We start from the raw sequence: 20,481 nt of genomic DNA, 5'->3' as shown, positions 1-20,481 counted from the left end.
TGCATCAATGCAGCTACATCACTGGCTGGAAACAGGGCAAATGAGGTTCACAAAACCTAATTCTCTAGCCCTTAGGGATGTAAAGGAAACCAGTCTTAAAAGTGTGAACAGAGTGTTGAGACAGTGATGTTTGCTAGAGTTTGCAGACAGCTGACAAACCAGATCTGAGGGAAGAATGAACGGCAGCTTTCATCCTGTGTGTAGACCCAAGCTGGAACACGCTATTGACAACTATTTTGCTGCTAGTAGGATTCTTTAGGTTGGTATGGAAACTTAGTTTGATGGAACCTTTTTGCCCTTTTTCACATTTTCTATTAGGCATTCAGATGTCTGAGCACATGTGTAAAGTTACAAATTAAATGTAAATCTTCATCAGAGTAATGTTAAAATTGAGCATTTAAGGAAAAAGTCTAAAAAGGCAAGAGTTAGGCTCTCCTAGCAATGTCAGTCCACCCATATTGCACACAGCTATTGAACTTGAAAAGCAGAAACCAGTCCACTGTCTGTTTCTCCAAGCAAACCACTGCCTTTAGTGAGGTTATACAGAGCTAGAGCAGAATTTAGCACAGTACATGCTGTGCATGTGGGTTAATACTGCCAAGAGTATTTATACAAAGGAAAAGTTCTCAGTTGTTTTGCTTTTCTTTATGAGCTAAGTAAAGAGCATTCGCTCCAACTCCACAATACTGCAACTTGAAATATAGCAAGACTGTATATGCAGTAAAAAAAGATTTTAAAACAAAGACTATTTAAATTGTTTTTCTTGCAAACTCACAACTAGCCCTCACTGAAGACGACAGCTACTAGCCCTCACTGAAGACTAGCCATGATCTGACATTTCAGATACCCTTGTGAAAATGTCATACTTTGTGGCTTAGGAAGATCTGTTTCCTTTGCTCACTTAACTCAGAAGTACCTGGGAAAATGCAGCTCTCATTTTTTCATAAAATAAATGTCATCTTTGGGCTCTGACCAACTAAAGAATGTTTTAGCCCCAAAAAGACAGATTTTCAAGGAGTCAAGTTTATAATGGAAGCCACACTGCAATAAGTATTCATTGAGTTTGTATGTACTGTACTTTTTATACAAGACGACGTGTTGGGAAGACAACCCTACCCCAAATACCCACCAGGAAGTCCTCTCTCAACCCTGGTGTATGCTGAGAGAAAGGAGGGCTGCAGGAAGCTGGAGGTAACAGCACACAAGGAGTGCTGAACACAATGAATTGGAGGAGTCTTTTTTGGCTCTGGGAATTCTTTCCAGTAAAACTGGCACTGGCCCATCTGGTTAAGGTCAGACATTAGGAGTTCAACCAAATCTACAACTGTATATATGAATGAGCTGCAGCTGTACCACCCAAGGGAGGTGTTGTGATTATCATCTCGCCATTTACTGTATCCAGAGACAAGGGAGGCAAAGGAGGACAATGTCACAGTCATCCGATAAAGACTTAATTCTCATTCTTTCCTTTCCGAAATCTGAAAGTCTCAAACTCACCAGCAGAAGAGGCAGCACCTTGTTTCTCAACTGGAGAACTGAAGTATCGATTACAACCAGGATCCTGAGCCCTCAGCTTCTGTAGCAGAAAAAATTCAAACCCCCTTCTCAGAACAGAGAAATGTTCTCTTTCACACAGCATCCACCACACCTACTCACAATACCCAAGAGTGCCGGGTAAAGATTTAGGCAAGACAGAATATCTGGCTGCTTATTTGCATAGGATTTAAACAGGTTAATTCTCCCTGCCTCTTATTCTAAAAGAAGCATTTTTGCTGGTATATTTTGGGGGACCTCATGGTCAGATCAGAGCTTTTGTAGCAAAGGGTTGGAACAAACTTCAGAAAGATGTCTAGTCAGCTAGTGGAGAACTGTCCTGGTTGGCTTTCCCAATAACCGTGGTGCATTATGAACCAGAATGTCACCTGCTGTACAAGTGAATATAGCCAATCTGACACTGGGAGGTCAACTCCACTGCCCCAGAAAGAAACCAGGCCACCTTCAGGAAAAGAGTAGTCATAGCAGCCTGAAATAATTCAGCACAAATTCAAAGAAGTTGACCTGGAAACGTCCAGCATCCAGTACCACCACCTTGGGATTTATATTGTTGCTGGAATCATAGTCTTGCAGAGGTAGGTGAGCTGTTGTGAGCGAGACTCCATACACGCTTGCCAGAGTGTTACTGATGCAATAACTACATTGAGCAAAGGAAAAAAAAGTTCTGATAAGAATTCTGTACTGTATTTCTTATATACAAAGGCAGCAAAGCCTCACCCCTCTTTTACAGTGAAAGACATACAGAAGGAATAGCTGCTATCAACAACACTTTGGGGGGGGGGAGAAGGTGAGATGGAGGACTACATCCTAATAACATCTTTTCATCCAGAAAAAAGGCCAACCTTCTTTAAAAATTATACATGAAGCTACGAGAATCACTTGCCCCCATCACCCAGGGTGAAACATGACAATTGTTTAATGGCGCACAGCATTATTAAATCAGTTTGAACAGGAAAACTGCTTCTATATCCAACTGTTGGGGAGATAATGCAATTATTTAAATGGATATTTGCCTAAATTACCCCTACTTTTACTGCCAAAAAGCACAGCGCACAGGGTCATACGTGAATTTCTAGGATATAAATTGATAGAAAGTCTTCACTATATTTCATCCCAACACAAGAACTCTAAGCTGCTATTAAGAAAGCACAGTGAACTCTAATGCAGATGGCACAATCAATATAATTCTAATACATTAGAGCAATCAGTCTCACCAAACATCCAAAGTACAGGCACTCATGGGCAGAGATTGGGGGAGCACTGCCTCCCCAAACTGGATATATTGCAGAGGTAATGCATGGGGGGGCACGCCCACATTTCTCCCTTCTATTTGGCCCTGCTTCCTCCCTGAGGAGAAATGTTCGGGGAGGGGGAAGGCTGGGCGGGGAAGGGCACAAGTGGTGACACCAGGCCCTGTGTGTGTCCAGGTCAGTTTCCCCATGTGAGCTGTGTAAGGGAAGGACAGGAGAGCAGCTCCTGATGCCTCTTAGCACAGCCCAGGTGGGGAAACTGAGCTGGACTCACAGGGCGCCTGGTGTTGCTACTTGCCACCACCGCCACCCCCAGCCTCCTAGCGGGTGCAGAGGAACATCTGGGATGGCGAGCGGTGATGCAAGGTGCTCTGTGCTTCCAGGTCGGTTTCCCCATCTGGGCTGCGTAAGGGGAAGGCAGGAGAGCAGTTCCTGGTGCCTCACAGCAGAGTTCCAGCTTGGGGCCTTTTCAATTTTACTAGCCTATAAAATAAGAGTCTTGAACCAGAAACACAGGCATCTAGACATCGGGGCCACGTTCTAATCAGCACGGGTAATGTCGTAGCAAGTGAACACAAGATCTGAGCTGCTTCCAAGGGTCTGGGCAGTTACTGCATTGACTGTGTCAAGCCCAGGTGAGTGACAGAGTGAACAAAGAAAGTTAAATGTGAGTGGAATGTGCTTAGGCAGATGGGCAAAGGGGACAGGCTTTAGCAATGGATTTGTCTGATGTGTGCATTGCACATTTATGTGCATCTAAAACCAGGGAAACATAATTCATAGTTACATGAAATTGCTTGTTTCTGTTTAGTCAGGAGTTTGTTTTTATGCACATGTTAATTTTTAAAGGGGTAGCTTGTAAATGTGGCAGATAATTAAGTTAAAACAAAACATTAAGGGTGATTAAATACTGAATGTAAACTTTATCTGTGATTTCAAATACACTAATTTAAATACCACTAACAATCGATAAATCCAGACGTTAGACCTATACCTATTAATAGTATTAAGCCCCTTGCCCCCACAAATATAGAACTCAAACTACGTCTATGCAGGCACTGATACCATGGGATAACATTATATTATGGTAATGTTGCTAATATTCAAACTACAGAAAACAATAACGGACACTAATGAAGAGATACCTACAGAGAAAAGGAAGCCATTACAAAAACAAGACTTGGGAACAACCTTCCTCAGAGGAGTAGAGAAGCCAGAAGCACAGGTCTAGAGAGTCCAGAAGCTAAGAATTGTCTGCAACATATCAGACACATCCCCTTCATGGTACTCACGCGGTTTTCTTGCAGGATGCTAAAGCGCAGAACAGGATGTCATTCTCTTCATGCCATTTGCACCTAAGTGCAGATTGAAATTCTTCTGAGTTCATAATGGAAACAAAACTATACCCTTAATTGAGATGGATATAATTAATCTAGTTGGATTAGAAATCCCTTGGCTGATGCTAACCTCCCTTTCTCCTAGTCACTTTCAATGTAATGAAACCCAGACCTAGAAAACTCCTGGCACAGTCTTGGTGCCCAAAAGCAACATAGCTTAAATTTAAAAAAGGGACCATGTCACATAGCTTGGCCCCTTAAATTTTACATTTAGTTAAGAGGTTGTAGTTTTATAAAACCTAATAGAAATTCTCTTTTTCTTAAAAAAAGAAAAGTGAATTTAAGGAAAACCATCCACTTGAAGTCTTTTTAATTTCGAAGACTTAAAAGTAGTTTTTGGTACTATACCTGCCCCAGATTCTCCCTGGGAGTTTGTAATTTTGTAGTCACAAGGTTGTCTTTTTTTTTTAATTATTATTATTAAAAGGACAGTTTCTTTTCCCTGTTGGTGTGTGAATAACCCACACAAACAGGGGGAAATGACTATACAAAGGAAATGATGACACTGACTACACAGAGTGCTGTCAAAAACTCTCAATAACCAGACAGATATTTCTCTGCTATAATCTTAGAGTTAAAGTTTACAGTCTTAGTTGTTACTTATAACAATAGCAGGTAAAATGTCAGAAGTAAATTCACAGTGTCACTTTAAACTTCTCCTGCAGCATTTGCAGCCCAGATGTTGCAGCACTGTGCTAGTGCATGAGAACCTGAACGTGAAACCAAGACGTCTATCTTTACTGTCCATGATACACATTCAAAAAGTGAATGGAAGGCAAGAAATATATTAAAACTGAATTCTTATTCAAATATAAGGTGTTTCACTCTCAGACATATCCATGAAAGCCCAATTAAATCAATGGATTTTCATGGATGAAAAAAGAACCTTGCTCTGATTTCTAATCTAAGCACCTCTATTAAAAAAAAATAAAAAACTATTTTGGCAGACAGAAATGGATATACAGTCCAGCAGGATAATTCCGACAATTTATCTGTATTTTAATTTATGTGGTACAAATAACATCTGACTACTATAATCCAATGGATTATTAATGAAGCAAACATTCTTCCAAACCTTTTCTTAATGCAACTTTAATGGATTTATGAAATTCAAAGCAGCAAAGATGTTCATATTTTGAGATTATACCTCCCAAACACAAGCACATGGAAGTATTATCTCACCCCATCCCTTTCCACTCTCAAGTCAAACCCACAAGCCTCTGCTTCACAGCCTTCAAACCTATGCTTACACTTGAAAAATCAGAGACATACTGTCCAAGATCGCATTTCCTCCAGCCACATCTGAGCCATGATCCAAGGAGGACCAGCCTTAATGACGAGACTAGAGTTTCAGCTAACCTAACACTGAAGTAAGAAAGGTGTGTGTGTGCAGGGCACTGGGGGACAGTATAAAGCACCTGACTAACAGACAGTTACCACTATAACATCTTCCTGTTCAGGAAATAGGGAAGAGCCAACGCCAGCATACCTAGTGTTACTGGAGTAATCCCACACGAAGACATCCAGCAGGTTGCGCACCCAGGTCTTGGAAGGCTCCTTTCGAAGTTTCCGCTGGTACAGTTCCACCACCAGGTTTTCCACACTGAGAAGCTCCAGCTGGTTCTCAGTGCCTGTTATTCAGAGAAGACCGAGTCAAGAAGAGGAGAAGGAAGGGCAGAAACTTTGACAAATATAAGTGGGACAGAGGAGATGCTGCTGAGATACTAAGACTCCTTACAATCTTAAAAAAATAACTTCTCACCTGCTTCCTTAGCCATCCATTTCAGACACCAGTTGACTCTGTACCAGTCATCAGACTAGAGAGAAAAAAGTTTCACTGTCACATGCTCCAGAACCCAACTACAGCTATGGAGTAGAGTTTAGTTATCTCCTCCACCCCATTCCTAAACCATCTTCTCCAGTTACTTTAATTCTTGCACAAAGCCATTTTCACTCTTCCTGAAAGTTCTCCCTGCATCCTAAAGAGGGCTCCGGCTCGGGGTGCGGGCTCTCGGGTGGGGCTAGGGATGAGAGGTTTGGGGTGCAGGAGGGGGCTCTGGTCTGGGGCCAAGGGGTTTGGAGTCCAGTAGGGGGCTCAGGGCTGGGACGGGGGGTTGAGGTGTGGGAGGACGTTCGGGGTGCAGGCTCCAGGAGGGAGTTTGCATGCAGGAGGGGGCTTAGGGCTGTGGATGGCGTGTGAGAGAGGGTGCGGACTCTGGGAGGGAATTCGGGCGTGGGAGGGGATTCCGATCTGGGGCAAGGGGTTCAGGGTGTGAGCTCCGGCCAGGCAGCACTTACCTCAGGCGGCTCCTGGTCGGTGGCGCAGCGGGTCTAAGGCAGGCTCCCTGCCTGACCTGGCTTCGTGCTGCTCCCGGAAGTGGCTGGCATGTCCAGTCCCTCGGTGGAGGCATGGCCAGGAGGCTTTGCCCCCGCAGCTCCCATTGGCCACAGTTCCCAGTCAAGGGGAGCTGTGGAACCATCACTGGGGGAAGCAGCATGCAGAGCTTCCCTGATCACCCCTGCGCCTAGGGGCCGCAGGCACATGCCAGCCACTTCTGGGAGCTGCGTGGAGCCAACCAGACTTTTAATGGCCTAGCAACCCTTGCTTCCCCCCGCAGCGGGGCGAGACGGTGCTTGCGGCTCCAGCCCCACGGGGGGGTGGAGGGGAGGGCAGAAGGACGCTGACGCTCGGGGCTTCCTGCCAGTGGCATGGAGACTAGCCGCAGGCCGGATGAAATTAAGCAGCTGGCCAAAAGTTCCCCATCTTTGCTATAAAGGCTTCTTTGGGCAGCTACAATAGGACTGTGTGTTTTGAACGGCTGCTCTAACTTGGAGGGGGCTGGATTGTACCTTGCAGTACACAGGTGGCCACCTGCCACGGTTTGGCCGAACAAATGAGTAAAGTTCACGTAACACAACAGGGTGACCAGCATTCGAGAGCTCAAAACCAGAGATGGGGATCTTGTGAGTGGCATCGCCTAATGGAGGTTAATGAGGAGAGAGAAAAATGGGATATGAGCAGTCCATTTTTTTTAAAAAAAAGAAACACACTCCTTTCTCTACTCCCAGTCCCACCTACCATCCACAAGTAAAATCTGCAAGATTCATGCACCCACCAGAAGCTCACCTTTAACATGCACCTACTTATTTTCCCCCAAGATCTGGGATGATCTGAGGTGAGAGCCCTATGCTGCTTTAAAGAGAGTTACCCAAGCATTTTGATAAAGGGAAGCAGGAGCTGTGTCAGCTAGCAGTGTGTGTAGCGACAGAAGTCCACTAACTGGAATCTATAAACACTGCTCAAATGGCGATACAAGGGAAAGGTAAAAACAAAGCAGTGCAAGTCAAAATAGCAGAGAGGGCCAACCGACAGGGTTGTAAGAATACTTTAACTTGTTGATTGTCAATGCTGCATATTTTGTTTGTATTTCTAGAGGTTCCTCTTTAATAATGATACTTTATATTAGCATCTTCCAGTTTGGGGAAAAACAAGATTCCAGTGTATTTTTTTACCCATTTATTTATTTTTTACAAGCTACGCGCACACATGGGGGAGATGCTTTACCCACCACTGAAAGGCAGCCACCTCAGAGATGGAAACGACAGCTATGAAACATCACGCACTGAAGTTACACAGTCGTTTAGGACAGAAATACTGACGCTAACTGGAATTCCATGTGGGAGGGAAGATCATAGCCAACAGGACATGATTACCCACAATGGACGTTTGGGCAAGACACCATCATTATTGAAAAGTGTCAGAGATTCTTTAATGACTAGTTATTCAGAAAGAAGAGCTCTTGGTCTACAGAAGACACAGCATTATGAAATCCCTCAGGAAGTTTGCTCTATTGCCCATCTCTCTCTTGGATGCGAGATGCACAGTTCTTAGAGAAACATCACTTCTCACAAGCAAGGAAAATGTTTGAAGGACTGGTGTACACAAGCCAGTGAAACTGCCAAACCCTGCATCCCACTCCTTTCCTTCTCTGATACTCACTTGCTGCTTGACAATGAAACCGAAAGCCACGTGGCACCTCTCCTGCAAGAGGACAGAGAGAATACACATTATCAAGCAAGAAACAGATACCTGAACACTAAATAAGGAACAATACCTCGTTGTGCTATAGGAATGGCCATACTGGTTCAGGATAAAGGTCCAGCCCAGTATCCCTGTCTCCCGACAGTGGCCAATGCCCCACAGGGAATGGACAGAACAGGTAATCATCAAGAGATCCATCCCCTGCCATCCATTCCCAGCTTCAGGCAGAGACTAGGGACACCATCCCTGCCCATCCTGGCTAATAGCCATTGATGGACTTATCCTCCATGAATGTATCTAGTTCTTTTTTGAAACCTGTTATAGTCTTGGCCTTCACAACATCCTCTGGCAAGGAGTTCCACAGGTTCACTGTGCATTGTGTGAAAAAAATACTTCCTTTTGTTTGTTTTAAACCTGCTGCCTATTAATTTCATTTGGTGACCCCTAGTTTTATATTATGAAGAGTAAATAACACTTCCTTATTTACTTTCTCCACACCAGTCATGATTTTATCTCCCCTTAGTCGTCTCTTTTCCAAGCTGAAAAGTCCCAGTCTTATTAATCTCTTCTCATATGGAAGACGTTCCATACCCTTAATCATTTTTGTTGTCCTTTTCTGAAACTTTTCCAATTCCAGTATCTTTTTTGAGATGGGGTGAGCACATCTGCACACAGTATTCAAGACGTGGGTGTACCATGGATTTATATAGGGGCAATATGATATTTTCTGTCTTATTATCTATCCCTCTCTTAACGATTCCCAACTTTCTATTCACTTTTTTGACTGCTGCTGCAAATTGATTGGACGTTTTCAGAGAACTATCCACAATGACTCCAAGATCTCTTTCTTGAGTGGTAACAGCTAATTTAGACTCCATCATTGTATATGTATAGTTAGGATTATGTTTTCCAATTATCAACACTGAATTTCATCTGCCATTTTGTTGCCCAGTCACCCAGTTTTGTGAGATCCTTTTGTAGCTCTTCGCAGTCTGCTTGGGACTTAACTATCTTGAGTAGTTTTGTATCATCTGCAGATTTTGCCACCTCACTGTTTATCCCCTTTTCCAGATCATTTATGTATATGTTGAATAGGACTGGTCCCAGAACAGACCCCTGGGGGACACCACTATATACCTCTCTCCATTCTGAAAACTGACCATTTTTTTCCTACCCTTTGTTTCCTATCTTTTAACCAGTTACCAATCCATGAGAGGACCTTCCCTCTTATCCCATAACAGCTTAGTTAACAGCTTTATTTACCATCGTGTGTCCTTGCATAACTGCCATGGATGTTCACTTATTTTCTTAGTTATACTCATTTGCACAAACTCTGCACAATACACATATTTTACAACCTGTTGCATACCTCTGTGTTTCGGCCGCTATCTAGGCAAATGCATTTTACTATTAAATCCAATGCACACAAGCATGCAGCATCCCACCTACACAGTAGTAGTTTTTCTTCCAGCTGATGGCTAGACAGCTTTGTAAAGGCTTTTATTTCAACTACTTTCTCACAAGATTTCTTTTACCTTCCAAGTTCTCACTCAGTCGGATGCCAAAGGCCACCTTTCTGCAGCCTTTAGTAGAAGACAGCATTAACCACAGGCATTTATGCTGCTGCTATCTACCTAAAATGATCAACCTCTGGAAACAGGACCGTGTCTTATGCTAGAAACTTGAACTGGGTTGGGAGAAGTGAGGTTAGAAAGTCTTCATCCTTCCACACAACTGAAATGATGAGTTTCCTCCCCTCCGTCCGTCCCTTAAGGCTCACCAGGATCTACAAAGCGGTGGAAGTCTGCTGTTATGCCATCCTGTAATGAGTATTTGACACAGCCAATCTCACAAGGGAGGAAGCGCTGCTCACAGGGAGAGGGCAGCTCTCCATGACTGTAAATGTTCAGGAAGTAGAAGATGTTCCCAAGCACAGCTGGAAGGAAAAATTTGCAGGGGTCACTAGAGGAGAGAGCAAGCAAGTTTTTTTTCATCCAGTGAACATTATTATTTATATTGCAGCAGCACTTATAGGCCCCAATCAAAGATCAAGGCCCCACTATGTTAGGCCACACAACTGAGTAAAGACACAGGATAACCACTGGATAAAACAAATAGGGAGTGGCATGTGGGAGGACAAGGTAACTGTTAAAAGGACACTTTTGCATAAATCAGGAGATTCTGTGGTCACAGTTCACCTCCAGATTAATTCAGATGGTACTGATGGGGATTTTACGGGGCCCCGCTTACTCCTGATCTTTGGATGGGCCAGGGCTCTTTATGGACCCTGTGGCCTTTGCAACCCCCTCAGCTCCGGTGCATTCGTAAGCTCAAGCCCGGAGAAATTGTCGTTCTTCACAAACATGTCTGCTGGGAAGGAAAGGGCAGGTTGGCAACCCTTAGTTCCCAAACCATCCTTGAGGCAGATAGTAGTTGTGTTCTCGTCAACTCTTCTACCCTATTGGACACTGTCTTTAACTTGACCACTGCCTTGGGTTCCCAGGTCATTTACTGGCCGGACAGGCGATACCAGGTTTCTCTGTCATTTTCTATCCCCTTCGATTGGGCCGCTCTAGTAATGGATCGTTTCCATTCCCTGGAGACCCTTCTACCAGAGATTCACAAACTTTCCCGATTAAAAGACCAGGTGGACGTTCTGGAAACCACCTATAATTCCGAACTTCGGGCCTTTGAGACAGCCCATAGAGTTACCACCCTCTGTACCGGCTCGGACCTTCTCTGTATAATTACAAAGGTTTTCCGGCCTCCTCATGTGCATGGAATGCTCTTTTGGGGCATGGTGGGCAGCGGACTCCTATTCAGTGCCTGTGCATGTTACTGCTGTTGTAAGCGCTGCCACCCTCGCCCCACGGTGCTAACCTATCCACCTCCACCCCCTTACCCAACACCCCTTGCCCCTTTAAGGGAGCCTGACGAGAACTTGTATCCACCCGACTCCCCAGTCTATGACTCTCTGGAAATACCCTATTGTAGCGGATATGAAACACCTCAGGAAGAGGGTCCCGAGATCCTAGCCTTAATGAATATTCACCTTGAGGAGGTTGATGCCGGTGAATTGGCATCAAAAGGAGGGAATTGATGGGGATTTTACAGGGCCCCGCTTACCCCAGACAATGCTTGCTAAGCACACGGTTTGCAGGCCACTGTAGGCCAGCTTGACATTAAGGTATAAGAAAATTTGTAATAGCTTGTGTGGCAATCAAAAGGCCAAGGAAAGAAAAGGGAACTGAAATCAACGGGCAATTGTGTAACCTGGCCTTAGGATAGCAGCTCATTGGCAAAAAACATAATGAAGCAAAACAGTATTGTACAATATAAGCGCACGTAGGTGGGCAAACACGAATTAGGAAAAAGCTTATTGTACAACTGTATTGGCAAATTGCCTTAGTAAGCAATAAGGTAACGCAAGAAGAGGGACATGGCGTAACTGGGGAGCATCTAGGACAATAACAGGAAAACCCCTTGATGGTGAGGGGCTCTGATTGGCTTGCTGATAATAAAGATTATACCAAATAAGGGGTTATTAAGAATTAAGATTTGTAATGTGTGATTATGAGTTGTGGTTTTTACCTTTAAAAGCTTGTTGCAATTAAAGCAGAGCAAGGCAGCTAACCCCTTGCATGGGACCATGCTGACCTTCCCTATATGCATATTTGTATTTTAATAAAGGTGCCTCAAGGCTGCGTCTGACCCCAAAAAATCAAGGGTGTGGTCCATTTTTCCACAACAGTACTGTTTGTAAATATCACAGCACAGGTTAACAAGAATGCCAGGGGCCTGGAATCCATCAACCACTACCACTCATGCCTCCCTCCAATAAAGCTCTCCAAGATTTTGTCTCTAAGTAGGGATGGGAAATGTCACCGATACCAGGAACTCTAAACAGCACATTAAGCTTCAACCAAATCCAGTGGGAGGCAGACTGAACTAAGGATATAGTGCTTTTACACTGTGGAGGGCTGAAAAGAATCAAAGAGCCCTTAGAGAGCGCTCACCTCTAAAATAACAGTGCAAGAACATGCGACAGGTTACACATGATACAAACAAGAAACAATGCTCATAGACTTAGCATAGCAACAGGTCCAAACTACTAAAATATTGACTTCTGTCAGTGAGAACTATACAGATAGTTGTCACTGAAACACAGACAAAGGGTATTCCCTCACCCTCAGCCTAGCCCATTCTCTCTTCAATAATATTTTACTGGTTTTATGTATCTTGGCTGGTGGCTTGACTGTTTACAGCATTTTGTAAGTGCTACTGTATATTATACTAGCACTTCTCAGAGGCAGGGTGAAGAGCACCGTGGCAGTGCTCTGAGTGTTTCCTTTGCAGCTAGTCAATGCTGATCAAAGTATCAGATGGGAACAGATTGGCTTTTCAGAGTTCTAGTTAGTAAGACACTAGCCAGCCAATGTGCAAGTACAGCACTGACTGACAATTGCTTTCTCCCCTGCTAGGCTGTCCTGTTATCCAGTGTCTATACTGTTGTTCTGAGCTTGCACTCGGACATCTAAAAACTCCCCACCGTTATACTTGACATAAGCATTGGACTAGGCCTTGTATATCCCTAATAAAAATGGAAGTTACAATAGAAATGCTTCCCTGCAGCAGTTCATTTCAGTTTATCTCCAATCATTTACAGACATTAAGGGCCTTAATCAGTCCTCAAATATGTACATGCAACTCCCATTAAGTTTAAAAAGAGGTACAGCCACACATCTGTGGGCAGAAACTGCCCCCAGAACACTATGAACAACATTTCTATTATGAAATCCTTTGTTACTGTAGGACAACTTACAATAGTAATGTTAACTAAGTTAGTTTTTGTCTGACATGTTAAATATATTCAGATCTAAATTAAACATGAATTTCCCACTTTCCCCAGCTAAGTCCTATAAGCCAGATGTAGCAATTCTGCTCCTTATGGAAGTCATCCAACACTACAAGATCCTTAGGATTAAGCTTCTTTAGGTTTACTCTACCCTGATCGTTCTTCCAAGAAAGACTGATGGCATCTGGAAGAGAAGTGCATCTCTGTATCTGCATGGGCAGTGGTGCAGGAACCGGAGAAATCTGACTGGGAGGCTGCAGAAGACAAAATAGAGTTAAATCTATAGTCTGCTCCTCCAAAGTCAGAGAAGGGCCATAAGATAGCTCCTCCTTTGTCCTCTGTAAATGGATGGCAGCACTGCTCCTTCTAAACCCACATAACCACAGTTTGCAGTATGCAGGCAGAACCTGCAGATTATGAGCAGGTAGGTTTTCTCCTCTGACACAAAGGATATTAGCAGTGCCCACACCAATTTACCAACACATGGAAAGAACTATAGCCAAGCCTCTGAATTAAAAAAAGAACATCCACAGAAGGACAATTCATCCATGTCTAGCTTTGTCACATATCTTCCAAGCCTACAGACTTTTGCCCCTTCCCCTAGGTTCTCACTAACAAAGTTTCCCCCCTAACTGAAAAGCCTACAAAGAGCAGGCTAAAGACAATTTCTTTCACATCAACTTTATTAGTCATTATTACACAATATTTCAGAAGTTAGAATTACAGGGTAAGTAATGTCCATTTATTGCTTCTCTGAAGGTATCATCATGCAGGATTCGCAATCTTGGATCTTGCGTCTCCAGTACAAATCACGAAAAAATTCTCATTACTCTTAGGGTTTTTTACCTTCTGATACACCTCCAGGCTAGCCTCAGAGCTCTGGCCCCTAGAGTATGCTCTAACTTCAGGAACATCAGAGGCCCCAGAACATTTAAACTAGCTCCTTTTAAAATGTAGACGCAAGGACTCCCTAAACTTCAATTATATGTAAGAGCCCTACACACTTCTCCCTTAAACCAATAATTTTTTCTTAAAAAAAAAAACAAAAAACAACAGTACAGAGGAAGTCAACCTTCTCAGAACATGTAATCAACAATGTAGAAGTGAGTGCTCACGGTGTGAACAAAAGACAAATTACATTATCATCTGAACCCCTCAAACTCTGAGGTGTACAAGCATGACAACATTGCTGGAGAAGCAGAATTACAAGGTAAGCAATTTTCCCTTCCTTAAAAGATATTATTTAATACAAATTCCCAACCCCGAAGAGGAGGTACGTTCAAGGGATGTCCTGAAATAGTAAGTTTGACAATGAACATGACCAGCATAGGCCTGCGCAGGCACACCCTAATGCCCCTGGGCCGGATCCGGCCCCTCAGGGCTTTGGATCCGTCCTGCAGGATCTGCCCCTGTGGTGCCGCAGGCCCCGCGCCGCTCTCAGAAGTGGCCGGCACCATGTCCCTGGGGTGGGGCGGGGCAGAGGGCTCCATGCATTGCCCCAGGCACTGCCCCCCCATAGCTCCCATTGGCCAGGAACAGAGAACCATGGCCAATGGGAGCTTTGGGGGAGGTACCTGGAGGTGTGGCAAGAGCAGCAGGAACATGAGGGAGGGGAGACAGCATAGCAGAGACATTCTCTCGCACATACAAGATGTGTGTGAGAGAGATGCACACTGCCCCTTTAAGTAAGCTGACCCACTCTTAAGTGCATTGTCTTTTTAAGTGGATCAGGAAGTTGACACAGCAGCTGCTGCCCCAAGCTCTCTCTGTCTCTCTCCCTCTGTGTCCCCTTCCTGCTCTATATGGAGAAGGGGTAAGCAGGGTGCAGGAGCAGGGGGGAGGGGGACACCCTGACATTAGCCCCCCACTTCCCAGCAAGCAGGAGTCTCTGGGCACAGCTCCAAGGCAGAGGGCAGGAGCAGCACATGGCAGTAGGGAGAGGGAGACACAGGGAACTTAGGGGAGCTAATAGGGTGGCTGCTGGTCCACCCTGGTTCCAAGCCCCGACCAGCTAGCCGCAATGGGCTGCTCTTCCTGCAAGCAGTGGACAAAGCAGGTGGCTGCCAAACGACGTTAGAAGGGAGCATTGCACAACTTTAAACGAGTATGTTCCTTAATTGATCAGCAACGTAACAACGAAACAATGTTAACCGGGACGACTTTAAGTGAGGAGTTACTGTAGTCTAGATACAGCAGTTGCACCAGTGTAAGGCTGTGGCTACACTTGCAGATGTACAGCGCCGGGAGTTAAACCAGCCCTTAGAGATAGCAGCAGGGAAAGCGCTGCTATGTGTTCATTGTCAGCTGCAAGCACAGTGGTGTGGCCACGTTAGCAGCTCTTGCAACGCCACAGAGAGCAGTGCATTGTGGTAGCTTTTCCAGTGTGCAAGTGGTCACAGTGTGCTTTTCAAATGGGGGGTGGTGGAGTGTGACAGGGAGTGCGTTGTGTGTATGGGGGGGGAGAGTGTGTCAGCATGCTGTCTTGTAAGTTCAGACAACAGCAGTGGGAAACCCTGACATCAGTCCCCACCCCCCGCCTCGCTCTCTCTCACACACGCACAAACGCCTGCCTCTGCAGCATTCCACAGTAATAGTTTGCTTTGTCCCGGGGCAGATAAGTATGCCAGCTGTCAGAAACGGAGCTTTGAAAGGGGATATCTGCATGCCTGCAGCAGAGTTCAAAACAATGACGGGAGTGACCACTTGACTTCAAGGGACTATGGGACATTTCCGGAGGCCAATCACAGCACAGTAATGAAACACATCGTCCACACTGACACCCCAGTGCTCCAGCCAGGGCGCAGCAAGCTATATGCTTCTTGTGGAGGTGGACTACCAGGGGCACTCCAGCCACAGAGTCCAGGCGCCCTACGTGCCTTGCCAGTGTGGACACCTCAGGAGTTAGGGTGCCTTGGGCTGATTTAATGTGCTCTAACTTGCAAGTGTATCCAAGCCCTAAGTTAAACTAGTTTAGTTAAACTGGTGCAACTTGTCTCTTATGTTGGTTTAAGTTTATGTACTACTGTAAATTTAACAATGCAAGCAAAACTAACATAAATGAGTGTCCACACAGAGTTGCATTGGCTTAACTAAACTGCTATGAAATCACACCTTTAACCTGGTATAATTTTGTATTGAGACCAACATACTTTACAGTTACAACCTCAAGTGCCTGTGACCTTAACAGTACTGTCATAGCAAAAGGAGTAACATTTCTTGTTAACATGATAGCCCTAATTAGAGTTATGCTTCAACCCCAAATCCAGAGTAAGGCAGACTCCGGAGGAAAAGTCCACAGTGTGGCAGAATACTGAACTGCAGGCTCTCTCCTCCATTTAAGAGTAGTTGTAGGGTGAAGGTAAAGCCGCTCAACTATAGGTTTACATTGTTGGTAAATTCAAGACATTTCTGGACTACCAAGGAAGATACAATTACAAACTAATATTCTAGTCATGCATATTTCTACACTAACAAAGGAAAAGGGGCAGAAGGTAGGCTTCTCGTAAGTTCTTAGGGTGGCCCCGTGTGTCACAATTTTTTTTTACCAACCCCTGTAACTGTGTTACTCCTTTTATTCAGCCCACTCCAAATTCCAAGTTTCTTCTTCTACCTTCCCATTTACCTGTTTCAGTGATGCCTGGGTGGAGTTCTCCGCTCTCCATTTACGAGCCATCTCTGCATATTTCTCCTTTTCATCCTCAGTCAGCAACTGGGAATAAAATTGTTACATACGTTATTGTCTGACCATTTCATTCGAATAAGACAAACCTGCTCCAGAATCCAGCAAGCTCTTAGGAGAGTAAGTAGTCTTCGGCTTAGAGGAGGTTAGATAAAGCAGCAGTGGAGCTGGATTGAGCCAGTACTGGCTGATACACCATATTAAACACTAGAAGGGCCAGTTGGCAAGTGAATTTCTTAGTAGAAAGAATTTTTTTTTTTTAAATATTAAAGCGGGCACTGGGGGAGAAATTATGCACTATTAATAAAGCTGCAAGACTAAGAGCCAAAATGAGGTTAATGAACATTTTAACACACCGATCTTGTGCTACTAGCCACACCCTAGCACGAGGTTCTCAAATTGGGGGGCAAGAGGAACAGAATGTATTCGAGGGTGGGGGCTGAGAAGCCGCTCTGCCTTCAGAGTTGGGCAGCTCTGAAGGCAGCACCATTGTCAGCAGCAGCAGAGCTGGGCAGCAGTATATGTACCAGTGTGGCAGGAGCAGGGGCCTAAAGGACTACAGACACAAAAAAAGCAGGGCCTGATCAAATAGGTTTGAGATACACGGCCCTAGAATGAATAAATAAAAGAATTTTAGCAATCTAATTCACTTTTACACTAATGCCATTTATTAACATTTTGCCTTTTCTTCCACTTGGACTATGCAACCAAACTGGTCGAAGTTTCATTTACATTTTTTTAAGTATTGGCAAAATGTTTTGTTCCCATAGATCAAATCCAGCAAATACTGACGCACATGCTTAAAATTAAGGATCAAGATTTTAAAATTTTAAATTTAATTTTAATTTTTTTAATAAGATTTATTTTTAAAAAATGCAAAATTACATTTCTATATTCAGACTTGTATTTGTTCCCCTTTAAAGAATGGCATATTTGACCCAAATTTTAGATTTGGTAATAAGCATTTTTAAACTTTTGTTTAAAGTGTCCTTTTTAAAAAATTCTAACTGAAATAATCTTTCATTATCCTGTACTATTTATAATTTAGAAACTTCAACATTGAAAACCTAGGAGACAAACCTCACTGATTCACCAATAACATGGAAAAAATTAAAACAAACAGTATAAATAGTGAATAAAATTGGCTTTTAAATCCCTTTAATAGTTAAAAAGGTTTCTACTTAACAGATCAAAGAACTGTCTATTTACATCTTAATAGTGTCACATCTAAATTGGGAAGTTCAAACCAGTTACCCACTCCCCACAAGAGAGTCCCTTTAAAACTGAGTTAACTCAAGAAACATGCAAACACCATAAACAGAGAAGAGAAAAAGCATTTCCTACTGCCTTTCTCTAGCTAAAGAGGAAGACACTTCACCCCAGAGAGGATCTCTGTGCAGCATGGAAAGTGATGGGGTGGGTGTGTACGTGTGTGTGTGTGTGGGGGGGAGACTTGTAAATGGGGTGCATGCCCAGGGGTAGGTGTAGGGAGAAGGTAATAAGGGAATACACATCCAGGGCAGGGTGTGTGTTGGTGGGGGGGATGCATGCCCAGAGTTGGAAGATATGTGTGTGGGAGAAATATGCACACCCATGGTTGGGGATCCACACCCGGGGTTGGGTATGTGTATATGGGGGGAATGCACGCCCGAGGTTGGGTGTGTGTATGGGGGTGATGCACATTCACAGTTGGGAGGATATATGTGTATGGGGGAGATGCACACCTGCGGGTGGAGGGGGCTGCACGCCCCGGGCGGGGGCGGGTCGGGGGGCGGGGATGCATGCCCAAGATTGGCGGAGGGTGTGCAGAGGGGATGCATGCCTGGAATTGAGGGTATGTGTGTGTGTATGGGGGTGATGCACAGCTGGGGTTGGAGGGGAGGGTACATGCCTAGAGTTGGGGGGGGGTAATAAGGGGATGCATGCCTGGGGTTGAAGAATATATCGGAGTGGGATGCATACCCAGGGCTGGGAGAGTGGGAGGAGATGCATGCCCGTTGGAGGGTGTGTTGGGGGGATGCACACCCAGGATTGGGGGCAGGTAATGGGCAGATGCACGCCCGGGGCTGGAGGATGTTTGTTGGGGGTGGGGAGATACATGCCCAGAGTTGGAGGGGGGCGAGATGCACGCCTGGGGTTGGAGGTGTGTTGGCGGGGAGAGGGTTGCACGCCTGGGGTTGGAGGTGTGCTGGCGGGGAGGGAAGGGGTTGCATGCCCAGGGTGGCGGGGGTGTGTTGGCAGGAGGAAGGGGTTGCATGCCCAGGGTTGGCGGGGGGTGTGTTGGCAGGGGAGGGAAGGGGTTGCATGCCCAGGGTTGGCGGGGGGTGTGTTGGCAGGGGAGGGAAGGGGTTGCATGCCCAGGGTTGGCGGGGTGTGTGTTGGCAGGGGAGGAAGGGGTTGCTCGCCCGGGGTTGGCGGGGGTTGGGTTGGTGGGGTTGCACGCCTGGGGTTGGCGGAGGAGGGGTTGGGTTGGCGGGGTTGCACACCCGGGGTTGGAAGGGGTTGGGTTGGCGGGGGTTGCAAGCCTGGGGTTGGTGGGGTTGCACGCTTGGGGTTGGAGGGGTTGGGTTGGTGGGGAGGGTTGCACGCCCGGGATGGAGGATTGGGTTGGCGGGGTTGCATGCCCGGGATGGAGGGGGTTGGGTTGGCGGGGGTTGCACGCCCAGGGTTGGAGGAGGGTTGGGTTGGCGGGGGTTGCACGCCCGGGGTTGGAGGGGTTGGGTTGGCGGGGTTGCACGGCCGGGGTTGGAGAGGTTGGTGGGGCGGTTGCACGCCGGCCGGGGTTGGAGGAGGGGTTGGGTTGGGGTTGCACGCCTGGGGTTGGAGGGGATTGGGTTGGTGGGTTGGGTTGCGCGGGGGTTGGTGGGGATTGGGTTGGTTGGGGTTGCACGGCCGGGGTTGGAGGGGTTGGGTTGGGTTGCACGGCCGGGGTTGGAGGGGGTTGGGTTGGCGGGGAGGGTTGCACGGCCGGGGTTGACGGGGTTGCACGGCCGGGGTTGGAGGGGGTTGGGTTGGCAGGGTTGGAGGGGGTTGGGTTGGCCGGGTTGTTGGGGTTGCACGGCCGGGGTTGGAGGGGGTTGGGTTGGCGGGGCGTTGCACGGCCGGGGTTGGAGGGGTTGCACGGCCGGGGTTGGGTTGGCGGGGGCGGGGTTGCACGGCCGGGGTTGGAGGAGGGTTGGGTTGCACGGCCGGGGTTGGCGGGGGGGGGGGTGGAGCTGCACATCCCGAGACGAGAGGACGTGGGGGGTCTAGCCGCGGCCGCCCCTCCCGCGGGGTGGGCCAGGCCCCGCTCACCGCCCAGTCCCGCGAGCAGAGCGGGATGGCGTCGGGCACGCGGGCCACGGGCAGGCCGCGCCGCTGCAGCTCGGGCAGCTTCTCGCGCACGAAGAAGTAATAGGCGTTGCGCGCGCCCCTGCGGTTCGGCATGGCGGGGGGGAGGGGCACCGACTAGGCCTCCGAGCCCGGGCCGGACGCCGCTGCTTTATCGCCTTCGCGCCAGCGACCTCCCCGAATCCGCTCCCTCTCAGCCCCGCCCCCTCCGCGCAGAAAGAGCCAATCATATCACCGAGCAGCCCGCGCGCGCATGGGCCCGACGGAGCCACGAGGCGGCACGTGCGCCAATCTCCTATTGGCCGGTGAGAGAGGACTCCACCCAGGGGTGCGCGCCCCGCGGGCTTCCGAGAGAGAGTGTCAAGTGCGGCGCC

The 20,481-nt window shown here is 46.6% G+C and overlaps 1 protein-coding gene and 1 long non-coding RNA gene across 5 annotated transcripts in view; one reads left to right on the top strand and one right to left on the bottom strand.

Moving 5' to 3' along the window:
* LOC120387596 overlaps positions 1 to 5,071 on the top strand; it is a 13,588-nt gene extending 8,517 nt beyond the window's left edge. Inside the window, exons 5-6 of one of the 2 annotated variants that reach the window (XR_005590245.1) lie at positions 3,188 to 3,439; positions 3,919 to 4,128. This is a non-coding gene — a long non-coding RNA (uncharacterized LOC120387596). Of the gene's footprint in view, positions 1 to 3,187; positions 3,440 to 3,918; positions 4,129 to 4,866 lie in introns of those variants that run through there. The other variant, XR_005590246.1, reaches the window with a different exon arrangement.
* Positions 1 to 20,481, bottom strand: part of MAEL (maelstrom spermatogenic transposon silencer) — a 21,503-nt gene extending 1,022 nt beyond the window's left edge. Inside the window, exons 1-11 of one of the 3 annotated variants that reach the window (XM_039508522.1) lie at positions 20,343 to 20,481; positions 16,721 to 16,807; positions 13,250 to 13,352; positions 10,024 to 10,179; positions 8,202 to 8,243; positions 7,052 to 7,179; positions 5,964 to 6,018; positions 5,691 to 5,832; positions 4,097 to 4,159; positions 2,059 to 2,191; positions 1,498 to 1,576 (exon numbers count right to left, since the gene is read on the bottom strand). In XM_039508522.1, the coding sequence (XP_039364456.1) occupies positions 1,498 to 1,576; positions 2,059 to 2,191; positions 4,097 to 4,159; positions 5,691 to 5,832; positions 5,964 to 6,018; positions 7,052 to 7,179; positions 8,202 to 8,243; positions 10,024 to 10,179; positions 13,250 to 13,352; positions 16,721 to 16,771 (952 nt within the window). In that variant the 5' untranslated portion in view covers positions 16,772 to 16,807; positions 20,343 to 20,481. Of the gene's footprint in view, positions 1 to 1,497; positions 1,577 to 2,058; positions 2,192 to 4,096; positions 4,160 to 5,690; positions 5,833 to 5,963; positions 6,019 to 7,051; positions 7,180 to 8,201; positions 8,244 to 10,023; positions 10,180 to 13,249; positions 13,353 to 16,720; positions 16,808 to 18,739; positions 18,785 to 20,071; positions 20,318 to 20,342 lie in introns of those variants that run through there. The other 2 variants (XM_039508515.1, XM_039508508.1) reach the window with 2 other exon arrangements.

Source organism: Mauremys reevesii, linkage group 1 (genome assembly GCF_016161935.1).
Source record: "Mauremys reevesii isolate NIE-2019 linkage group 1, ASM1616193v1, whole genome shotgun sequence".
Taxonomy (NCBI): Eukaryota; Metazoa; Chordata; order Testudines; family Geoemydidae; genus Mauremys; species Mauremys reevesii.
This window is presented reverse-complemented; position numbering and strand designations above follow the sequence as displayed.